The 19,154-nt window shown below is 38.4% G+C and overlaps 1 protein-coding gene across 7 annotated transcripts in view; it reads right to left on the bottom strand.

The window, feature by feature from the left end:
• Nucleotides 1-19,154, bottom strand: part of ccdc18 (coiled-coil domain containing 18) — a 124,454-nt gene that overhangs the window by 35,061 nt on the left and 70,239 nt on the right. For 6 of the 7 annotated variants that reach the window (XM_059983902.1, XM_059983903.1, XM_059983904.1 and 3 more), the window contains 7 exons: nt 8,429-8,563; nt 6,055-6,132; nt 5,724-5,840; nt 3,768-3,935; nt 3,528-3,670; nt 2,182-2,345; nt 1,369-1,582 (listed from right to left, as the gene is read on the bottom strand). In XM_059983902.1, the coding sequence (XP_059839885.1) occupies nt 1,369-1,582; nt 2,182-2,345; nt 3,528-3,670; nt 3,768-3,935; nt 5,724-5,840; nt 6,055-6,132; nt 8,429-8,563 (1,019 nt within the window). The remainder of the gene's footprint in view (nt 1-1,368; nt 1,583-2,181; nt 2,346-3,527; nt 3,671-3,767; nt 3,936-5,723; nt 5,841-6,054; nt 6,133-8,428; nt 8,564-19,154) is intronic. The other variant, XM_059983905.1, reaches the window with a different exon arrangement.

The raw sequence follows: 19,154 nt of genomic DNA, 5'->3' as shown, positions 1-19,154 counted from the left end.
GCTGGGGTGGGTGATAGAGACTGATATAACAGGGACATCTAAGAGACTCTACGATTAAAGATCAGCTTTATTTGTCACGTGTACATTGAAACATATACAATCTGAGGATTGTGCTGGTGACAGCCCACAACTAAAGCCATGTTTCTGGTGCCAACGTCACATGCCTGCAACTCATTAATCCTAACTGTATGTCTTTGGAATGTGGGTGTAAACCACAGCACCCGGAGAAAACTCACTCAGTCATGTGGAGAATGTGCAAACTCCTTACAGACAGTGGTAGGAATTGAACCCCGACCCCGATCAGTGATTTCTGACACTGTGAAGTGACTGTTCTAACCGCTATGCTACTGCGTGGCACAATAAGGAAACTACGATGAGAAAAATGGAGGGTTATGGGCTGTGTAGGCGGGGGGCATTAGATTAATCATGGAATGGGTTTATATAGGTTCGCACAACATTGTGGGCTGAAGTACTAGTACTATGCTGTTCTGTTCTGTATAGTTCCGGAAAGATTTTGCTCCAGAAATTGATCTGCGTGATTGGTTTCGCTGTACTCCACACTGTGGGCTCTTCATTAATTGCATCAATAACTGTCAGCTTCTTGAAAAAAAAATTCCAAATAATTTCCTTTACTAACATGTTTGTAATAATAATTCCGATCAGTAACTTTTAGCATGTGGAATTGTTCCCTCATGAGTAAGTTGGATGTGCATTTTTTTTATATATTAGTATTTTTGTATGCTTTTGCTAACAGGTCAAGATCTATTGATTTGGGTTTGATTAGATAATTATAAAAATCAAATGCACAGTTAGTAATTAACTGCTGGAAAGTTAATATAAAAAGTAATTTTCTTTGATCAAAATCTAAATCAACCTGAGGAAATAATGTTCTTCAATAATTTAATCTATTATTTTAAAAATTAATTATTAACATATTGAGGGCTAGGAAGGAAAGAAATAGGTCACTCATTATTTTAGATTCTGTTCTGCTCAAGATCAGTAGTTTAAAATTTAAAATTTTCTTTATAGGGCATTAATACACATGCAGTTTATTTCTTCCCTTTTTAAATGGCTAGCATGAGAAGGCATAGTTTTAAGGTGCTTGGAAGTAGGTACAGATGTCAGGGGTAAGTTTTTTTTTTAAAAAACGCAGAGAGTGGTGACTGCGTGGAATGGGCTGCTGGCAGCATTAGTGGAGGCAGAAACGATAGGGTGTTTTAAGAGATTCCTGGATGGCTACATGGAGCTTAGAAACATAGAGAGCTATGGGTAAAGCCTAGGTAGTTCTAAGGTAGGGACAGGTTCGGCACAGCTTTTTGGGCTGAAGGGCCTGTATTGTGTTGTAGGTTTTCTATGTTTCTAACTCACCTCAGTTCATTTGTTAGCTCTTCAATGGTGCAATCCTTTCCTTCAATGCTGTTCTGAGCCTTTTGAAATACATCTCGAAGCTCCTTAAACTGAGTTAAAGTGTCTTGTAATTCTTTATACATGTTCTTTAATTGACTGTCCATCTCCAGAGCTTTCTGCACTGAATTCCTACAGTCTGACTCTGTTTGGTGCAGATTTTCCTCCAGTTCATGAACTGTTGGGCATATTTCAAATTAAGTACATTTACATAAAGGCAAAAATAAAATTTTACTTTGTTACATTTAACTATTTAACATTATATAGCTGCATCGAAACAATATGCAATCTAATAAACTCTTCTTGGGCTTCCATCAAGAAGATGGCAGAGTTTGTCATCAAAACATCGGTTGTAATTGATATCTGTACCCGGCTGGATGCCCAAGAAGAATTTATTTGTCATATGCACCAGGAAAGCACTAGATCCTTTCTTCAAGATGCAATCTCTGCAAATTTAAAAGAAATACCAAAATACTTTACTAATGTAAATTTTCTAACATACTACTTCCAGTTGTATATAGCATAATGAAAAGAAACTCAATTATGAAAACAAATTGAAATTAAACACTCAAATATTTTTTTCACATTAGCTTTAGAGAGTATAAAACTGTTGTAAAACATTTTTAATTATCTTTGGACTGATGATTAATGATATTAGCTGTGTTTCCCAAGAAACTCAATTTAAAAAAAAATTTCTCCATGGCAAACAAAAAAAAATTAGGTGCCTAAAATAAATATTAATTTGACATATACACACCCAGACCAAGTATTTTGTACCTTGTTTAGATTTCTTGTTCAGTTCTGTCTGTGCATTATGCAGAGTCTCTTCTAGCTGGTTAAGATAAACATCCTTGTTTGCAATATCTTGCCTTAGTTGAAAAAGTTCATTTTCCAATATGGTAACCTTATCTTTGTATGTTTCCATTTCTGTCTTTGTGTCTCTAATGAGTACAGCAAAATAAATGAATACTTGGAACAAAACTCATGAGTGATAAATAGTTAGTTCCCATGTACAAAATGTTTGAAGCTTCAGTGGATGCCCAATAATCTATAACTCAAGAAGCTAGCTTATTCTTAGCCATTCATATAATATTTTTTTAATTAACCAAAGACCATCTTAACCATAAAGACAAAGCTCAGAATTTTTTCTTTAAGGAATTAAAAACATCTTCACATGGAAAATTAATTATATTTTATAAAAATAACTGTTAACAAAGTAATACTTTTTTTAAAATGTGCAATTGTATCCTAACTTTCACAACTTCTGAGTATTACATTACAACAAATAAAATACTTCTACTGTATACCCAAGTTTGCAATTTAAGGAAGCGTAACAGCCTACTTTCCACAATGACAAGATTAACTTTTGTGAATTATGCAGGATAAATAATAACCAGGAAAACTGAGAACTTCTTGCTCTGTTTCTATTGTAGCACAGATCTTCAGTTCGACAATTTAGGTATGGCTTTAATTCCTACTGTTAGCTAATTCTCCCATTATTGTTAGCATAGTTAGCTTGGCCTCCATCAGCCATCTGAGAGGCCTTGATTTGTTCAAGCAATATCCAACAAGATACTGAGGATGCAAGTAACCCAGATGTTTAAACTTTTTCAGAAATGTTCCCACAGACCGCCAATGAAATTTACACCTCCTCTTTAAGACTTGCAGGTTTGATTTCAGGAGAATGCCTAACAGATTTTAAAGCATCTCACATACTGCACTGACAATAATTAGTCATAATTAGGGCTCCAGTGAAATTTAATCATGCCTTATGCCACAAACAAAAAATTTCATTTTCAATAAAGCATTGCCTTCAGATGCTGTCTGAATCATAAGCATTTTCACAATTTACTCTTATAGCCAAAATGTCATCTTGTGATGAAATGGTTCACAAAGAACATGACTAAAGTTGTCCCCAATTCAATTCCAGCAGGACTCTGACCTCTGACTCTTATGCTAGATTCAATCACAGGGTCCTAATTAATAAAGTTGTGAACTGCAATTTCAACCAAAATTTTTACTCATGCACATTTATTTTAAAATTTAACCATGCTGATTCAACAATGCTGAAAAAGTGATAAAGAAATGAACAACATTTTTATCATCTTCTGCACAAGACTTACTTCAGAGCACTACAAAGTTCAGACACCTGCTGATGTTTGGAATCCTGTTCTCCATAGGCCTTGAAAAGCTTGTCTTCTGCTTTGGTCAGCTCATCTGTAAATGTTATCTTCTGTTTCAATAACTCTTGCTCCAGTTTAGAAACCTATTACATAAATATAAATGTCCTTTAGTACAATATTATCCCAGAGAGATGCTTCATTAAACAGGTGTCCTTATAAAGAATAGTTGTATACAATCACCTCTCCCTGTAGATCTGCCTGGTGGTCTTCTAAGTCTCCAATCCTAGCTGTCCCTTGCTGTAACATTTGTTGGTAGTGCTGCAGTGTCTGCTGCTGCTGAATATTCTGCTCATTTGCTTCTTTTAAGTTGTGTGCAGACACCTTCAGTTCTTTCTGGAGGCAATGTACCTTCAAGACAAAGATCAGGAAAGCTCTACTGCCTCTTGAAGTTTTCATACACTGGTCCTGTTCAACACAATGAAACTGTATGGTACCCCAAAAGTTAATTACTTCATGTAGAAGCCACTATTTAAGATTTATATGGTTTCTGTAATTTTGCACCCTAAGTACTCAGTAGCCACTTTATTAGGTACCTCCTGTATGGTCATGGTCTTCTGCTGCTGTAGCCCATCCATTTGAAGTTTCAATGTGTTGTGCATTCAGAGATGCTCTTCTGCACACCACTGTAGTAACACATGGTTATTTGAATTACTGTCAGCTTCCTGTTGGTTTGAAATAGTCTGATTCACACTCAGCCACAGAACTGCCAATCACTGGATATTTTTTGTTTACCGCACCATTCTCTGCAAACTCTAGGGGTTAATGTGCACTAAAATCCCAGGAGATCAGCAGTTTCTGAGATACTCAAACCACACCATCTGACACCAACAGTTGTTCCATGGTTAAAGTCATTTTGATCACATTTCTTCCTGATTCTGATGTCTGAACAACTGAACTCCTTGACCTTGTCTGCATGCATGCAGTGCATACACTGAGTTGTTATCACATGGTTGGCTGATTAGATGTTTGCATTAATGAGGTGTACAAGTATAGTACCTAAGAAAAAGGCCACTGAGTGTATATTACCTCATATTTTCCCAGAATTACCTATAGCATTTATCTATCCTCTTGCTTGCTTCCTCCCTTATCACCTGTTTTACAATTATAGTTTGTCAGATGCCTCATTTACCACCAAAAATTTAGATAATACTGATTACTGAATCCAGAATGGCTACATTGAATGAGTATTCCACTGTCTTTAAATATGACAGTGGTGGTGAAGAGGTTGGTAAAAAGACACAACTATGTAAGGGTGGAGGAAATCATAGAGTCATAGAAAAGTACAGCACAGAAACAGGCCCTTTGGCCCATTTAGTTTGTGCTAAGCCATTTAAACTGCCTACTCCCAGTGATCTGCACTGGGACCATAGGCCTCCATTCCCCTACCATCGAGGTGCCTATCCAAGCTTCCCTTAAACGTTGCAATCGAGCTGGCATGCACATGATCATGTAAAGGCAGAAGAGATTTAGCTTAATTTGATGTCATGTTTGGTGCAGATATCGAGGGTTGAAGGGTCTGTCCCTGTGCTGTACTTTTCTGTGTTCTAAATCAAGTATTAAAAGCATTTGTGTTTACATGTTTCTTCAGATTTGCAGAAAGCAAACACCTAGGTCACAGATGTCTACAAACATGAATAAATGATACTCATAACAATAAATATGATTTGAATCACTTATATACCTATTTTACTCTCTTCTTCTGCCCTTTCCAACCCAAGCCTGCAAGTTAAATACGTTTCTTTCAAAAGATTCATTGCATCATTTTCCAACATTGCCAAATTTATTGATCTAGAAAAAGATGTGCATTGTCTTCTTGGCAAGAAATCAGTTGGGTAAGACAAATAAAAGGAGAGAAAGGCTCATTTGAGAAGCTTTGAATATTTAAGTGGATATTATAAATGGTTATAGACTATAACTTGTCTGTTCTTAAAGACAACACTTTAGAGAAACTGTACATTCTTTTGTACAAGTGTTATTTTGAATTATTTTTTCAATTACTACAATGAGGAAAAATGCCAGTGTAAGAGAATTTTTAAAAAATTTTATATTTGGTTTGTCAATTGCAAGGAAGACAATAACTAATTCTGTTAGCTAAAAGAATGCTTTATTCAGTGGTATGGTGCAAGTTAAATTTACCTCTTCTGATTTTTTTCTCAACCTTTTCTCTTGTTGCTCCCTGTTTTTATCAACTTGCTGCAGTTGCATTTTTAGTTCCTCATTGCACTTCGCCAGTGCAGTTTCCAGTTCTTTAACCTGTGTATATATATATATACAAAAAAACTGTACAACTGATAAAATATTTAAAACTTTCTATGAACTATTACTGGTCCCAGAAACAGAAATTGTCATAAAATGGTCACCAATTTGAAGATCTCACTTAGATTTAGACATATATTCTCAATAAATGAAAGAAGATACATTCTATAATACCAAGCTGTTAAATTATTATAAATTGAAATTTACAAACTTTGGTGGTTTCTTCTTCTACTTGAGTTTGCAAGGTTTTTAATGCTGCATCATGTCTTTCATTTTGCTGCTTTGATTCCTGCAAGCATGAATAACGTCAGAAAATAAATTAACATGCAAAAATGTCTTCAATAGAACTGACAGACTGATAAAAACTATATGCTTCTATGCTAAACTAATCTAGCCAAATACAAGAATATGATACTTTTATTTGTCATAGAGCAAGTATTTTTAATGTTTAATATAAATAAAGGTAAAATGAAGGGGATCATATTCAGTCTGAGTGTAAACAAGCTGCCAGCTGAAGGTGGATGTGGGGATTGGGGGGGGGGGGGGGAAGAGGAGGAGGGGAGGGGTGGAGAGTAACTATAACAGTATTAGTATCTTTTGTTGACTCCTCCTTCAACTGAAAGATCATGTCTCTAATCATTCCTCTAATCTACATGAGTATTTCCATAACTTTCTGTTTTTAGTTTAAATTTACAACATCTACAAATATTGTGTTAGTACCACTGGTATGCCTGTTTATTGGCTTTGGGAGTTCACAATTTTGCCAAAAGAGCTGCATTTAATTACTGAGTAGTTTTGGTCTTTGAACCACATTTTTACTCATGGAAACAAATAGAGTCCATTCTACCGCCAACTGTTCTAATAACATTTTCCTTAGCAAGGCAGCTTTATTTATCTGCTTGTTTACTTATTATATATTTTTGATTTGTGGTATGTGGTCAAGACTTGTTATCTGAACACAAAAGTATTCCCATGACTTTGTTTTTACTTTAAAACCAAGGAAAAACGTAAACCATAATTACATTGTTAGGCCTAGACTCAGGTCAGAGTCTTAGAACACTACAGCACAGAAACAGGCCGTTAGCCCTGTGCTAAACCATTAATCAGTCTAGTCCCATCAACCTGCACCCGGACCATAGCTGTCCGTACTCCTCCTATCCAAATTTCTCTTAAGTGTTGTAATCGAACCTGCATTCACCACTTGAGCTGGCAGCATGTTCCACACTCTCACCAACTCCTGAGTGAAGATGTTGCTGCTCATGTTCCCCTTAAACATTTCACCCTTTACCCTTAACTTATGATCTCCAGATGTAGTCTCACCCAGCCTCAGTGGGAAAAGCCTGCTTGCATTTATTTATTGGGATACAACGTGGAATAGGCCCATCCGGCCCTTTAAGCCACACCGCCCAGCAATCCCCTGACTTAATCCAAGCCTAATCACAGGAGAATTTACAATGGCTGATTAACCTACTATCCAGTGTGTCTTTTTAAGGACCATGGGGGGGAACTGGAGCACCCAGAGGGAACTTATAAACTCATTACAGGCTGTGGTGGGAAGTGAACCCCGATCACTGGTACTGTAAAATATCGTGCTAACCACTAAGCTACCATGCAGCCATTTACCCTATCTCTACCCCTCATAATTTGGCAGATTTCTACCAAATCTCCCCTCAATCTTCTATGTTCTAACATACTTAACCTTTCCTTATAACTCAGGTCCTCAAGTCACAGCAACATCATTGTAAATTTTCTCTGTACTCCTTCAATCTTACTTACATCTTTCCTGTAGGTCAGGGTGAATAAAGATGGCAGATTTCCTTCCCTAAATCAGAATAGTAAATCAGATGATACTGATGTTCTTTTTCACCCCCATAATATAGTAACATGAAGTAAAGCTTACGGGAAAGGAGTTATTTTTATAATTCTCAAGGTTTATGATCAAATATATAGTTATTCATAAACGTGTAAATGCAAAGTCCAATCCACAGCAAAACCATTACTAGGTCTAGATAGATACTGTCTCACTAAGTGGGTAATGTTGAGACCATGTAAGACTGATGGTTATTGATTTTCACTCAGCAAGTATATTAGGATAATGGATTAAAATGGACAGATGTAATTTAATCGGGTTATGGAGAAGCTAAGTGATGAATACTTTAATGTTTTCCAGTATTCCACAAACATAATGGAACAGGAAAGTACTAGCTGATCATTCCATTGGTGGCCACTGGAGAAAAGCTGTATGAAGAGAACAAGGAATCATTTGAAAAATTTATGTACTTTCATAAAGGCAGGAAAACCCAGCGGTGAATGTCTTCAAGTAACATTTGTAAAAGAAATACTAGCAACTCAATTTCATGAACATGCATAATTTTAACTTTAACAACATATCCACGAGCAAAGACTCATTTCAAATAAAAATGTAATTTTCTGACTTGCATCTAGCAATGCAGCTAGATGTTGTCAACATCACAATATTTTGAAAGCATTGATTTAGGCAAAAACCTTTTCATAAATTTAATACTTATCTAATCCCCAATAGATCTGAACAATTAAAAAATATATATATATATTTTTAAACTTGCCTGCCTGGTTTCTTCAAGTAGAAATTCCAATGATTGAATTCTGCTTTCCTTGGCATAGATGTCTTCCTGAAAAGTTGAGATTGTTTTCTTTTGTTTTATCATCTGTGCTTGTTCCTCTTCCAGTTCTCTTTTGAGCTAAAAAAAAAAACAGCAAAGGGAAGAAAGAACTGGTAGGAATTGACTATAGACATAGCATTATGCAGGACCCTGAAGTGTACAAAACAAGAATACAATAATTATGAAGCCTTTAATCAAATTCCATCTTTAAGGACAAACCAAATCATTAATAATAATGTGGAAGATGAATTCAAGGAGTATAAAAGAAATGTTTTTTTTTGGGAAAGGAGTTTGAGAAACTAATAGAACAGCGGTTTCTAACCTTTTTTATGCCATGGATGACATTAACCAACGGGTCTGTGAACCCTAGGTTGGGATGCTCTGTAATACGGGAACGTAATATTCTAGATTTCGAATTGTGTAATAAGAAAGGGTCATTTGGGACCTGATGCTCGCTAGGAAATGATGATCAAATCATAACATTTATACAGATTTCAAGAGTGATTTATTTCAATTTGAAATCATAACTTAAATCTGAATAAAGCAAATTACTAAAGTCTGAGAACTGAGTTAGCCATGATAGATTGGGAGACTATATTAAAAGGAAATACAGTAAACAATGGCTAACAAAACAAAAACATGATTTTTAGGTAATGCATATTCCTTTAAAGCATAACAAAAAGACAACAGGAAATGCCTTCCAGCACTGCTAACAAGAAGTTAAGCAGGGCGTTAATAAGAGATCAGAACAAATAGTTTGGGCTGAGTCAGGGGTTCAACTGAAATTAGTATCAGTAAAAAAATTAGTGTTGTAGAAAGGACTGAAAGCCAATAAATACATATATCGGTTGGAAAGGGTCAGTAACTTTAACTGCCTTGACATTATCATTCCAGAGGATCTGTCTTGGGTCCAGCACATAAGTACCATTACAAAAAAGGCACAGCAGCACCTCTGCTTTCTTTTAAGTTTGCAAAGATTTGGCATGTTATCTAAAACTTTGTTAAGTTTCTATAGATATGTGGTGGAGAGTATACTGATTGCATCACAGCCTGGTATGCCCTTGAATGCAAAAGCTTACAAAAATTAGTGGATACACTCCAGTCCATTATAGGAAAAGCCCTCCCCAACATTGAGCACATCAATAAGGAGCACTACCACAAGAAATCAACATTCTCATCAAGGACCCACACCATCTAGTCCATGCTTTCTCCTCGCTGCTGTTATCGGGAAGGAGGTACAGGAGTCTTAGGTCCCAAACCACCAGACTCAGGGACAGTTATTACCCCTCAACAATCAGGATGTTGATCAAGAATTGATAACTTCACTGATTACACAACCTACAGACTCACTTTCAAGGATTCTACAACTCATATTCTAAATAATACTTACTATGTTTTTTTCCTCTCTTTTTGGCATTTGCACGATTTGTTGTCTTTAGCATTTTGGTTGTTCAAGCCTCTTTGCTGAGTGCAGCTTTTCATTGATTCTATTGTGCTTCTTTGTATTTGTTGTGAATTACCGCAAGAAAATAATCTCAATGGAGTACATGATAACATGTATGTACTTCGATAATAAATTTGTTTTGAACTTTTACACTTTAAATACCTAGGACCTGATGACCAACGACGCAAAGCTTCAAAAGAGAGGACTATGGATATAATGATTGCAATGGCTGTCTTCTTCCAGAAATTCATATATTCTAGGACAGTTCCTTCAGTGGAAAGCAGCAAATATAATCCTGCATCGGAAAAAAGGAAGCAAGGAGAGAAAAACCAGGAACTATAGACCATTTAGCCTGGCATCAGTACTAGCAAATGGCTCAATCTGTTATTATGGAAGTGGAAACAGAGCACTTAAAAAATAATAACATTGAGCTGAGTCAATGAGGATTTTAAAAAAGTGAATTTGTCTTTGACAAGTCTTATGAATGTGTGCATTTTTAACTTTCAGAAGGCCTACAAATTTCCACACAAGAGGTTATGAACTAAGATTAGAGCATATATAATTGGAGATAATATACTGGTAGATTGGGGATTAGTTTACAATTAGAAAAAAAACAAAATAAATCTTTTCAGGTTGGGAGTTTGAAATAAATGAGGTGCTGCAGGCCAAGCTGTTCACAACTTACATCAGTGATATAAATCTAAACACAAAATTCTGCGGTTGTGAAAGAACACATGGATGGTATGTTGTCTCCCAGGTGCCAGGGTCAGGAACGTCTTTGATCGGGTTGATGGCATTCTAAAGGGTGAGGCTAAGCAGCCATAAGTCTTGGTACATATTGACAGAAATAACACACTGTAGGTAGAAAAAGGGAGAAGGTCCTGAACAGAAATTAGATAGAAAGTTGAAAAGCGGGACCTCTGGGGTAGTAATCTCTGGATTGCTGCCTGTGCCACGCACCAGTGAGAGTTCGAGTAAGGTGATTTAGCAGACAAATGTGTGGCTAGTGAAGGGGGCAGGGCTTCAGAGTTCTGAATCATTAGGATCTCTTCTGGGAAATGCAAGATCTGTACAAAAGGGATGGGTTATACTTGAACCCAAGGGAGACAAATACACTTGCAGGCAGGTTTGTTGGAGCTGTTGGGTAGGGTTTAAACTAATTTGGCAAAGGGGGTGGAAACTGAAGCGATAGGGCTGAGGATGAGGCAGTTGGTATACAGGTTGGTGTAGTGTGTGGCGAGACTGTGAGGAAGGACAGATGATAGAGCAAAATTGTAATCAGTGTGGAATGAGTTGCAATGTAACATGGGAACAAAATCAAAAAAGGGTGATGAATACAAGACTTAAGATGTTATATGAAGTAGCTGATCTTGCAGCACAGTTAAGAGATTGTCAGGTATGACGTTGTGGGCACTGAGTCATGGCTCAAAGAAGATTATAGTTGGGAGCTTAACATCCAAGGTTACACATTATATCAAAAGGTCAGGGAGGTAGACAGAGGGGTGGGGTTGGTTAAAAAATAAAATCAAATGCTTAGAAAGAGGTGACATAGGATTGGAAGATATAGAATCCTTGTGGGTACAATTAAAAACCTGCAAAGATAAAAAGACCCTGATGTGAGTTATATACAGATCTCCAAACAGTAGCTAGGATATGAGGTAAAAATTACAATGGGAGATAGAAAAATCATGTAAAAAGGGCAGTGGTATGATAGTCATTGGAAATTTCAATATGTAGGTAGATTGGGAAAATCCAGTTGGTGCTGGATCACAAGCGAGAGAGTTTATAGAATGCCTATGGGATGGCTTTTTAGAGCAGCTAGTCATTGAGCCATTAGGGGAACGGCTATTCTGGATTGGGTGTTATGTAATTAACCAGTAACTTGATTAGAGGAGATTAGATTTGGTCACTCTTAGAAGAAAGTGATCATGATATTACTCACCCCACAACTTGAGAGGGATAAACTAAAGTCAGATGTATCAGTAAAAGGAATTACAGAGGCATGGGATGGCAGCTGGCCAAAATTGATTGGAAGGGTCACGAGAAAGGATGACAGAACAGAAATGACTGGAGTTTCTGGGTGCAATTTGGAAGGTGCAGGATAGATGCATTCCAAAGAAGAAGTACCCAAAGGCAGGATGACACAACCACAGCTGACAAGTAAGTCAAAGACAAGGATAGGTTCATGAGCTTAGAAAAATACAGGGCCATGGGTAAGCCTAGTAATTTCTAACATAAGCACATGTTTCAGCACAATATTGTAGGCCGCAAGGCCTGTAGTGTGCTGTAGGTTTTCTATGTTTCTATGCTTCAAAATCAACATACAAGCCAAAGAGAGGGCATATAATACAGCAAAAATTAATGGGACATTAGGGAATTGGGAAGCCTTTAAAAATCAATAGAAGGCAACTAAAAAGGTCATAAGGAGGGAAAGATGAAATGTGAAGTTAGGCTAGCCAATAATATCAGAGGATACCAAAAGTTATTTTCAAATATATAGAGTAAATGAGAGGGGTCAGTAGATCTGGGATCTCTGGAAAATGACACCAGAGAGTAGTAATGCAGGACAAGAAAATGGCATATGAACTGATTAAGTATTTTGTATTAGTCTTTACTGTGGAAGACACTAGTAGGCACATATGGATGACACCTCCGGCTTCTGAAAGAGGTAACTAAAGAGATTGTGGTAGCATAAGTAATGTTCTTTCAAGAATTAATAGATCTGGCAGAGTTCCAGAGGACTGGAAAATTGCAAATGTCACTCCACTTTTCAAGAAGGGACGGAAGCAGAACAAAAGGAAATTACTGAAAGGCCAGTTAGCCCAACCTCAGTGATTGGGAAGATGTTGGAACTGATTAAGGATGAGGTCTCTGGATAGTTGGAGGTACATGATAAATCAGGCCAAGGTCAGCAAAGTTTCCTTAAGGAGAAATCTTGCTTGATAAATCTGTTGGCGTTCTTTGAAGAAATAGCAAACAGAATAGATAAAGGAGAAGCAATGGATGTTGTGTACTTGGATTTTCAGAAGGCCTTTGACAAGGTGCCACACATGAGGCTGCTTAACAAGATAACAGGCCAAACTATTACAGGAAAGATACTAGCATGGATAAAGCAGTGGTTGATTGGCAGGAGGCAAAGAGTGAGAATAAACGGATGCTTTTCTGGTTGGCTGATGATGACTAGTGGTGTTCCACAGGAGTCTGTGTTGGGATCACTTCTTTTTACGTTATATGTCAATGCTTTAGATGATGGAATTTGTGGCTTTGCGGCCAAGTTTGCAGACAATATGAGTTTAGGTGGAGGGGTAGGTAGTGTTGAGGAAACAGGGAGGCTGCAGAAAGACTTAGACAGATTATAAGAATGGGCAAAGACATGGCAAATAGACTATAGTGTAGGCAAATCTATGGCCATGCACTTTGGCGGAAGGAATAAAAGAGTTTACTATTTTCTAAGCAGGAAGAAAATTCAAAAATCTGAGGGGCAAAGGGGCTTGGGAGTCCTCGTACAGGATTCCGTGAAGGTTAACTTGCAGGCTAAGTTGGTAATGAGGAAGGCAAATGTGATGTTAGCATTCATTTCAAGAGGGCCAGAATATAAAAGGAAGAACGTAATACTGAGGCTTTATAAAGGTGAAGGTTGATAGGTTCTTGATTAGTCAGGGCATGAAAAGTTAAGGGGAAAACAAAATGGAAAAGGGAATGAAGTGTAAGGTAACCAAGCTTCCAGATGATACTAAGCTGGTTGGCAGAGTTGAATACGAAGAAGCTACAGACTTTAGGAAAGCAAAACTGATTAAATGAAAGGGCAGATAGAATATAATGTGAAAAAGGTGAGGTCTTCCACTCGACTAGAAAAAGTAGAGATATTTAGAGGTTGATTGGTATCGGTGTTCAAAGCGACTGGCATACGTAATCACGAATCTCTGAAGGTTAACTTCTAATTAGAGAAAACCATTAGGATGAAAAATAATACAGTATTTTGGTCTTTGATGCTAGGGATACTAGATGAAGAGTAGATAAATTTTGCTCCAATTATATTGGCCCCATGACATAGCATCTGGATTACTGTGTATAGGTGTGGTCTCCCTACCCAAGGTAGACTATTGAATATAAACTGGCAATTGCTAATGTTCATTCACAAGAACTTGAATCTCTCAACCTCACCATCACTAATCCAAATGAGAATGTGCACCGCCCCCTTCCTGAAGTCAATGACCAGCTCAATATCTTTGATGACATTGAGGGAAAGGTTGATGTCATAACACCGTAGCTCTAGGCTCTCTACCTTCTTCTGTACTCCAACATCATTATTTCCACATTCGTGTTATCATCTGCAAACTTGCAGATGGAATTCGAGTGGAATCTGGCCACACAGCTCTGAGTAGGGGCTGTGGTCTCAGCTTTATGAGACAGAAGAACTGAGAATAATCGCAGTGGAGGTGTTACTAGTGATTCTTATTAGTTGCTGTCTGTTGATCAGGAAGTCAAGAATCCTGTTGCAAAGGGAGCTATTGAGTCCCAGGTTTAGGAATTTGGAACAGTTTGTTTGAAATTGGAGTATTGAAGGAGCTGTAGACAATAAACAATATTTTAACATAGGTGTCTTTACTGTCCTGATGCTCCAGAGACAAGTGTAGGTTAAGGGAGATGGATTCAGCCAAAGACCTACTTCTGTGGTAAGCAAATTGCAGTGGGACAAGATTGGTTCGAAGGCTAGAGTTACTGTGTGCCATAACCAACCTCTTGAAGCATTTAGAAACACAGAAATCTACAGCACATTACAAGCCCTTCAGCCTACAATGTGATGCCAGCCATGTAACCTACTCTAGCAACTGCCTAGAATTTCCCTACTGCATATCCTTATAATTTTCTAAGCTCCATGTACCTGAGGACTGATAAAAGACCCTATCGAATCCCCCTCTACCACCTTCATTGGCAGTTCATTCCATGCACCCACCACTCTCTGTGTGAAAAACTTACTTCTGACATCCCCCTTCTACCTACTTCCAAGCACCTTAAAACTATACTTCCTTGTGTTAGCCATTTCAGCTGTGGGAAAAAGCCTTTGGCTATCCACACAATCAATACTTCTCATCATCTTATACACCTCTATCAGATCACCTCTCATCCTCCATCGCACCAAGGAGAAAAGGCCAAGTTCACTCAACCCATTTTCATAAGGCTTGCTCTTCAATCCAGGCAACATCCTTGTAAATCTCCTCTGCACTCTCTCTAAAGTATCCACATCCTTCCTGTAATGAGGTGACCAGAACTGAACACAGTACTCCAAGTGGGGTCTAACTAAGGTCTTCTATAGCTCAGAATCAGATTTATTATCACCGACATGTGACATGAAACTTGTTAACTTAGCAGCAGCAGTTCAATGCAATAATCTAGCAGAGAAAAAAAAATAAACAAGTAAATCAATTATATATATTGAATAGATTTTTTTTAAAACGTGCAAAAACAGAAATACTATATATTTTAAAAAGTGCGTTAATGTCCAAAGCTTCAATGTCCATTTAGGAATCGGATGGCAGAGGGGAAGAAGCAGTTCCTGAATCGCTGAGTGTGTACCGTCAGGCTTCTGTACCTCCTACCCAATGATAACAGTGAGAAAAGGGCATACCCTGGGTGCTGGACATCCTTAATAATGGATGCTGCCTTTCTGAGACACTGCTCCCTAAAGATGTCCTGGGTACTTTGTATGCTAGTGCCCAAGATGGAGCTGACCAGATTTACAACCTTCTGCAGCTTCTTTCAGTCCTGTGCAGTGGCCCCTCCGTACCAGACAGTGATGCAGCCTGACAAAATGCTCTCCACGGTACAACTATAAAGATTTTGAGTGTACTTGTTGGCATGCCAAATCTCTTCAAACTCCTAATAAAGTATAGCTGCTGTCTTGCCTTCTTTATAACTACGCTGATATGTTGGGACCAGGTTAGATCCTCAGAGATCTTGACACCCAGGAACTTGAAGTTGCTCACTCTCTCCACTTCTGATCCCTCTATTAGGATTGGTATGTGTTCCTTCGTCTTACCCTTCCTGAAGTCCACAATCAGCTTTATCGTCCTACTGATGTTGAATGCCAGGTTGTTGCTGCAGCACCATTCCACTAGTTGGCATATCTCACTCCTGTGCACCCTCTAGTCACTACTTGAGATTCTACCAACAATGGTTGTATCGTCAGCAAGTTTATAGATGGCATTTGAGCTATGCCTAGCCACACAGTCACGTGTATATACAGAGTAGAGCAGTGGGCTAAGCACGCACCCGAGGTGTGCCAGTGTTGATCGTCAGTGAGAAGGATCACCAATCCACAGAGACTGTGGTCTTCTGGTTAGGAAGTCAAGGATCCAATTGCAGAGGGAGGTACAGAGGCCCAGTTTCTGCAACTTCTCAATCAGGATTGTGGGAATGATGGTATTAAATGCTAAGCTATAGTCAATTAGCAGCATCCTGACATAGGTGTTTGCGTTGTCTAGGTGGTCTAAAGCCGTGTGGAGAGCCATTGAGATTGCGCCTGCCATTGACCTATTGAGGCGATAGGTAAATTACAATGGGTCCAGGTCCTTGCTAAGGCAGGAGTTCAGTCTAGCCATAACATTACCTCATGACTCTTGAACTCAGTTGAAGGCCAACACACTATACGCTTTCTTAACAACACTGTCAACCTGCACAGCAGCTTTGATGGTCTTATCGACATGGAGCCCAAGATCTCACTGATCCTCCACATTGCCAAGAGTCTTACCATTATATTCTTATATTCTCTCTTCAAATTTGACCTAACAAAATGAACCACTTCACACTTATCTGGGTTGAACTCCATCTACCATTTCTCAGCTGAGTTTTGCATCCTATCAATGTCACACTGTAACAATTTACTACCCTCCAGACTATCTACAACACTCCCAACTTTTGTGTTATCAGCAAACTTACTAAAACACCCTTTTACTTCCTCATCCAGGTCATTTATAAAAATCACGAAGAGCAGGGGTCCCAGAACAGATCCTTATGTAACACCACTAGTTACCGCCCTCCAAGCAGAATACGAACCATCCACAGCCACCTTTTGCCTTTTGTGGTCAGGCCAATTCTGGATCCACAAAGCAAGGTCTCCTTGGATCCCTTGCCTTATTTCTTTCAGAATGAGCCTCAGAATGAACCTTATCAAATGCCTTAATGAAATCCATATACACTACATTCACTGCTCTATCTTCATTAATGTATTTTCTTACACCCTCAAAGAATTCAATCAAGTTCGGAAGGCATGACCTACCTTTGACAAAGTCATGCTGACTAGCCCTAATCAGATTATGTCTCTCCAAATGCTCATAAATCTTGCCTCTCAAGATCTTCTCCAACTATCACATCTGATTGATTCTATTCTTACACGGTTCATCCTCTTGCTCTTCACATACTTGTAGAATGCCCTGGAGTTTTCCTTAATGCTGCTCACCAAGGCCTTCTCATGGCCCCTGGCTTTCCTAATTTCATTCTTGAGCTCCTTCCTGGCACCCTTGTAATTTTCTAGAGCTCAGAACCAGAATCAGGTTTATTATCATTAAATTTGTTAACTTAGGAGCAGCAGGCATTCAAAGTAATACATTATATAGAAGAAAAATGAATAAATAAATTACAGTATACACAAAATGAAAAATCATGCAAAAACAAAAATATATATTAAAAAAGTGAGGTAGTGTTCACAGGATCAATTGGGAGCTAGCTTTAACAGTACCTAGTTTCTTGAACCTTTCATAAGCCTCTTTTCTTCTTAACTAGATTTTCTACATCCTTTGTACACCATAGTTCTTTTACCCTACCATCCTTTCCCTGCCTCAAGGGAACACACGTATGCAGAATGCCATGTAAATGTTCTCTGAACATTTGACACATTTCTACCGTATGTTTATCTGAGAATATTTGCTCCCAATTTATGTTCCCCAGTTCCTGCCTAGTAGCATCATATTCCCCCCCCCCCCCACCACAATTAAATGTCTTCCCAAGTTGGCAGCTCCTATCCCTGTCCAATGCTATGGTAAAGGAGATAGAGTTGTGATCACTACCTCCAAAATGTTTTCCCACCGAGAGATCTGACACCTGACCAGGTTTATTTCCCAATACCAAATCAAATACAGCCTCTCCTCTAGTTGTCTTATCTATATACTGTGTCAGGAAACCTTCCTGAATACACCTAACAAACTCCACCCCATCCAAACTCCTTGCTCCAACAAGATGCCAGTCAATATGAGGAAAGTTAAAATCACCCATCACAACAACCCTTTTATTATTGCACTGTTCCAAAATCTGCCTCTCTATCTCCTCCTTGATGTCTCTGTTACTACTGGGGAGTAACCCAGGTTAAAAATAACCCAGCAGAATTATTGCTCCCTTCCCGTTTCTGATTTCCATCCACAATGACTCAGTAGACAATCCCTCCATGACTTTATCCTATTCTGTGGGACTATCCCTGATTAGCATTGCCACTCCCCCAACTCTTTTGCCTCCCTCCCTGTCCTTTTTGAAACATCTAAAGCCTGGTACACTCAGCAGCCATTCCTGCCCCTGAGACATCTATCTCTCTGTAATGGCCATAACATCATAGTTCCACGTACTGATCCACACTCTAAGTTCAGTGGATAGTGAGGTCAACTGAGAAGATCATCGGGGTCTCTCTTCCCACTATTACAGACATTTACACTACACGCTGCATCTACAAAACAAACAACATTATGAAGGATCCCTAGCACCCCTCATACAAACTCTTCTCCCTCCTGCCATCTGGGAAAAGGCTCTGAAGCACTCGGACTCTCACGACCAGACTATGTAACATCTTCTTCCCGCAAGCCATCAGACTCCTCAATACCCAGAGTCTGAACCGACACCAACTTACTGCCCTCTACTGTGCCTATTGTCTTGTTTATTATTTATTGTAATGTCTGCACTGTTTTGTGCACTTTGTGATTCTGGGTAGGTCTGTAGTCTAGTGTAGTTTTTTTTTGTGTGTTGTTTTTATGTAGTTCAGTGTAGTTTTTGTATTGTTTCATCTAGCACCATGGTCCTGAAAAAAGTTGTCTCATTTTTACTGTGTACTGTACCAGCAGTTCTGGTCCAAATGACAATAAAAAGTGACTTGACTTGACCTGCCTTGCTTATGATACTCCTTGTGTTAAAATAGAGACATCACAAACCATCTGAGTGCTTTTTTGCTCTATCATCTGCCTA

Source organism: Hypanus sabinus, chromosome 11, assembly GCF_030144855.1.
Source record: "Hypanus sabinus isolate sHypSab1 chromosome 11, sHypSab1.hap1, whole genome shotgun sequence".
NCBI lineage: Eukaryota > Metazoa > Chordata > Chondrichthyes > Myliobatiformes > Dasyatidae > Hypanus > Hypanus sabinus.
Note: the sequence above shows the minus strand (reverse complement) of the source record. Positions and strands in the feature narration are given on the sequence as shown.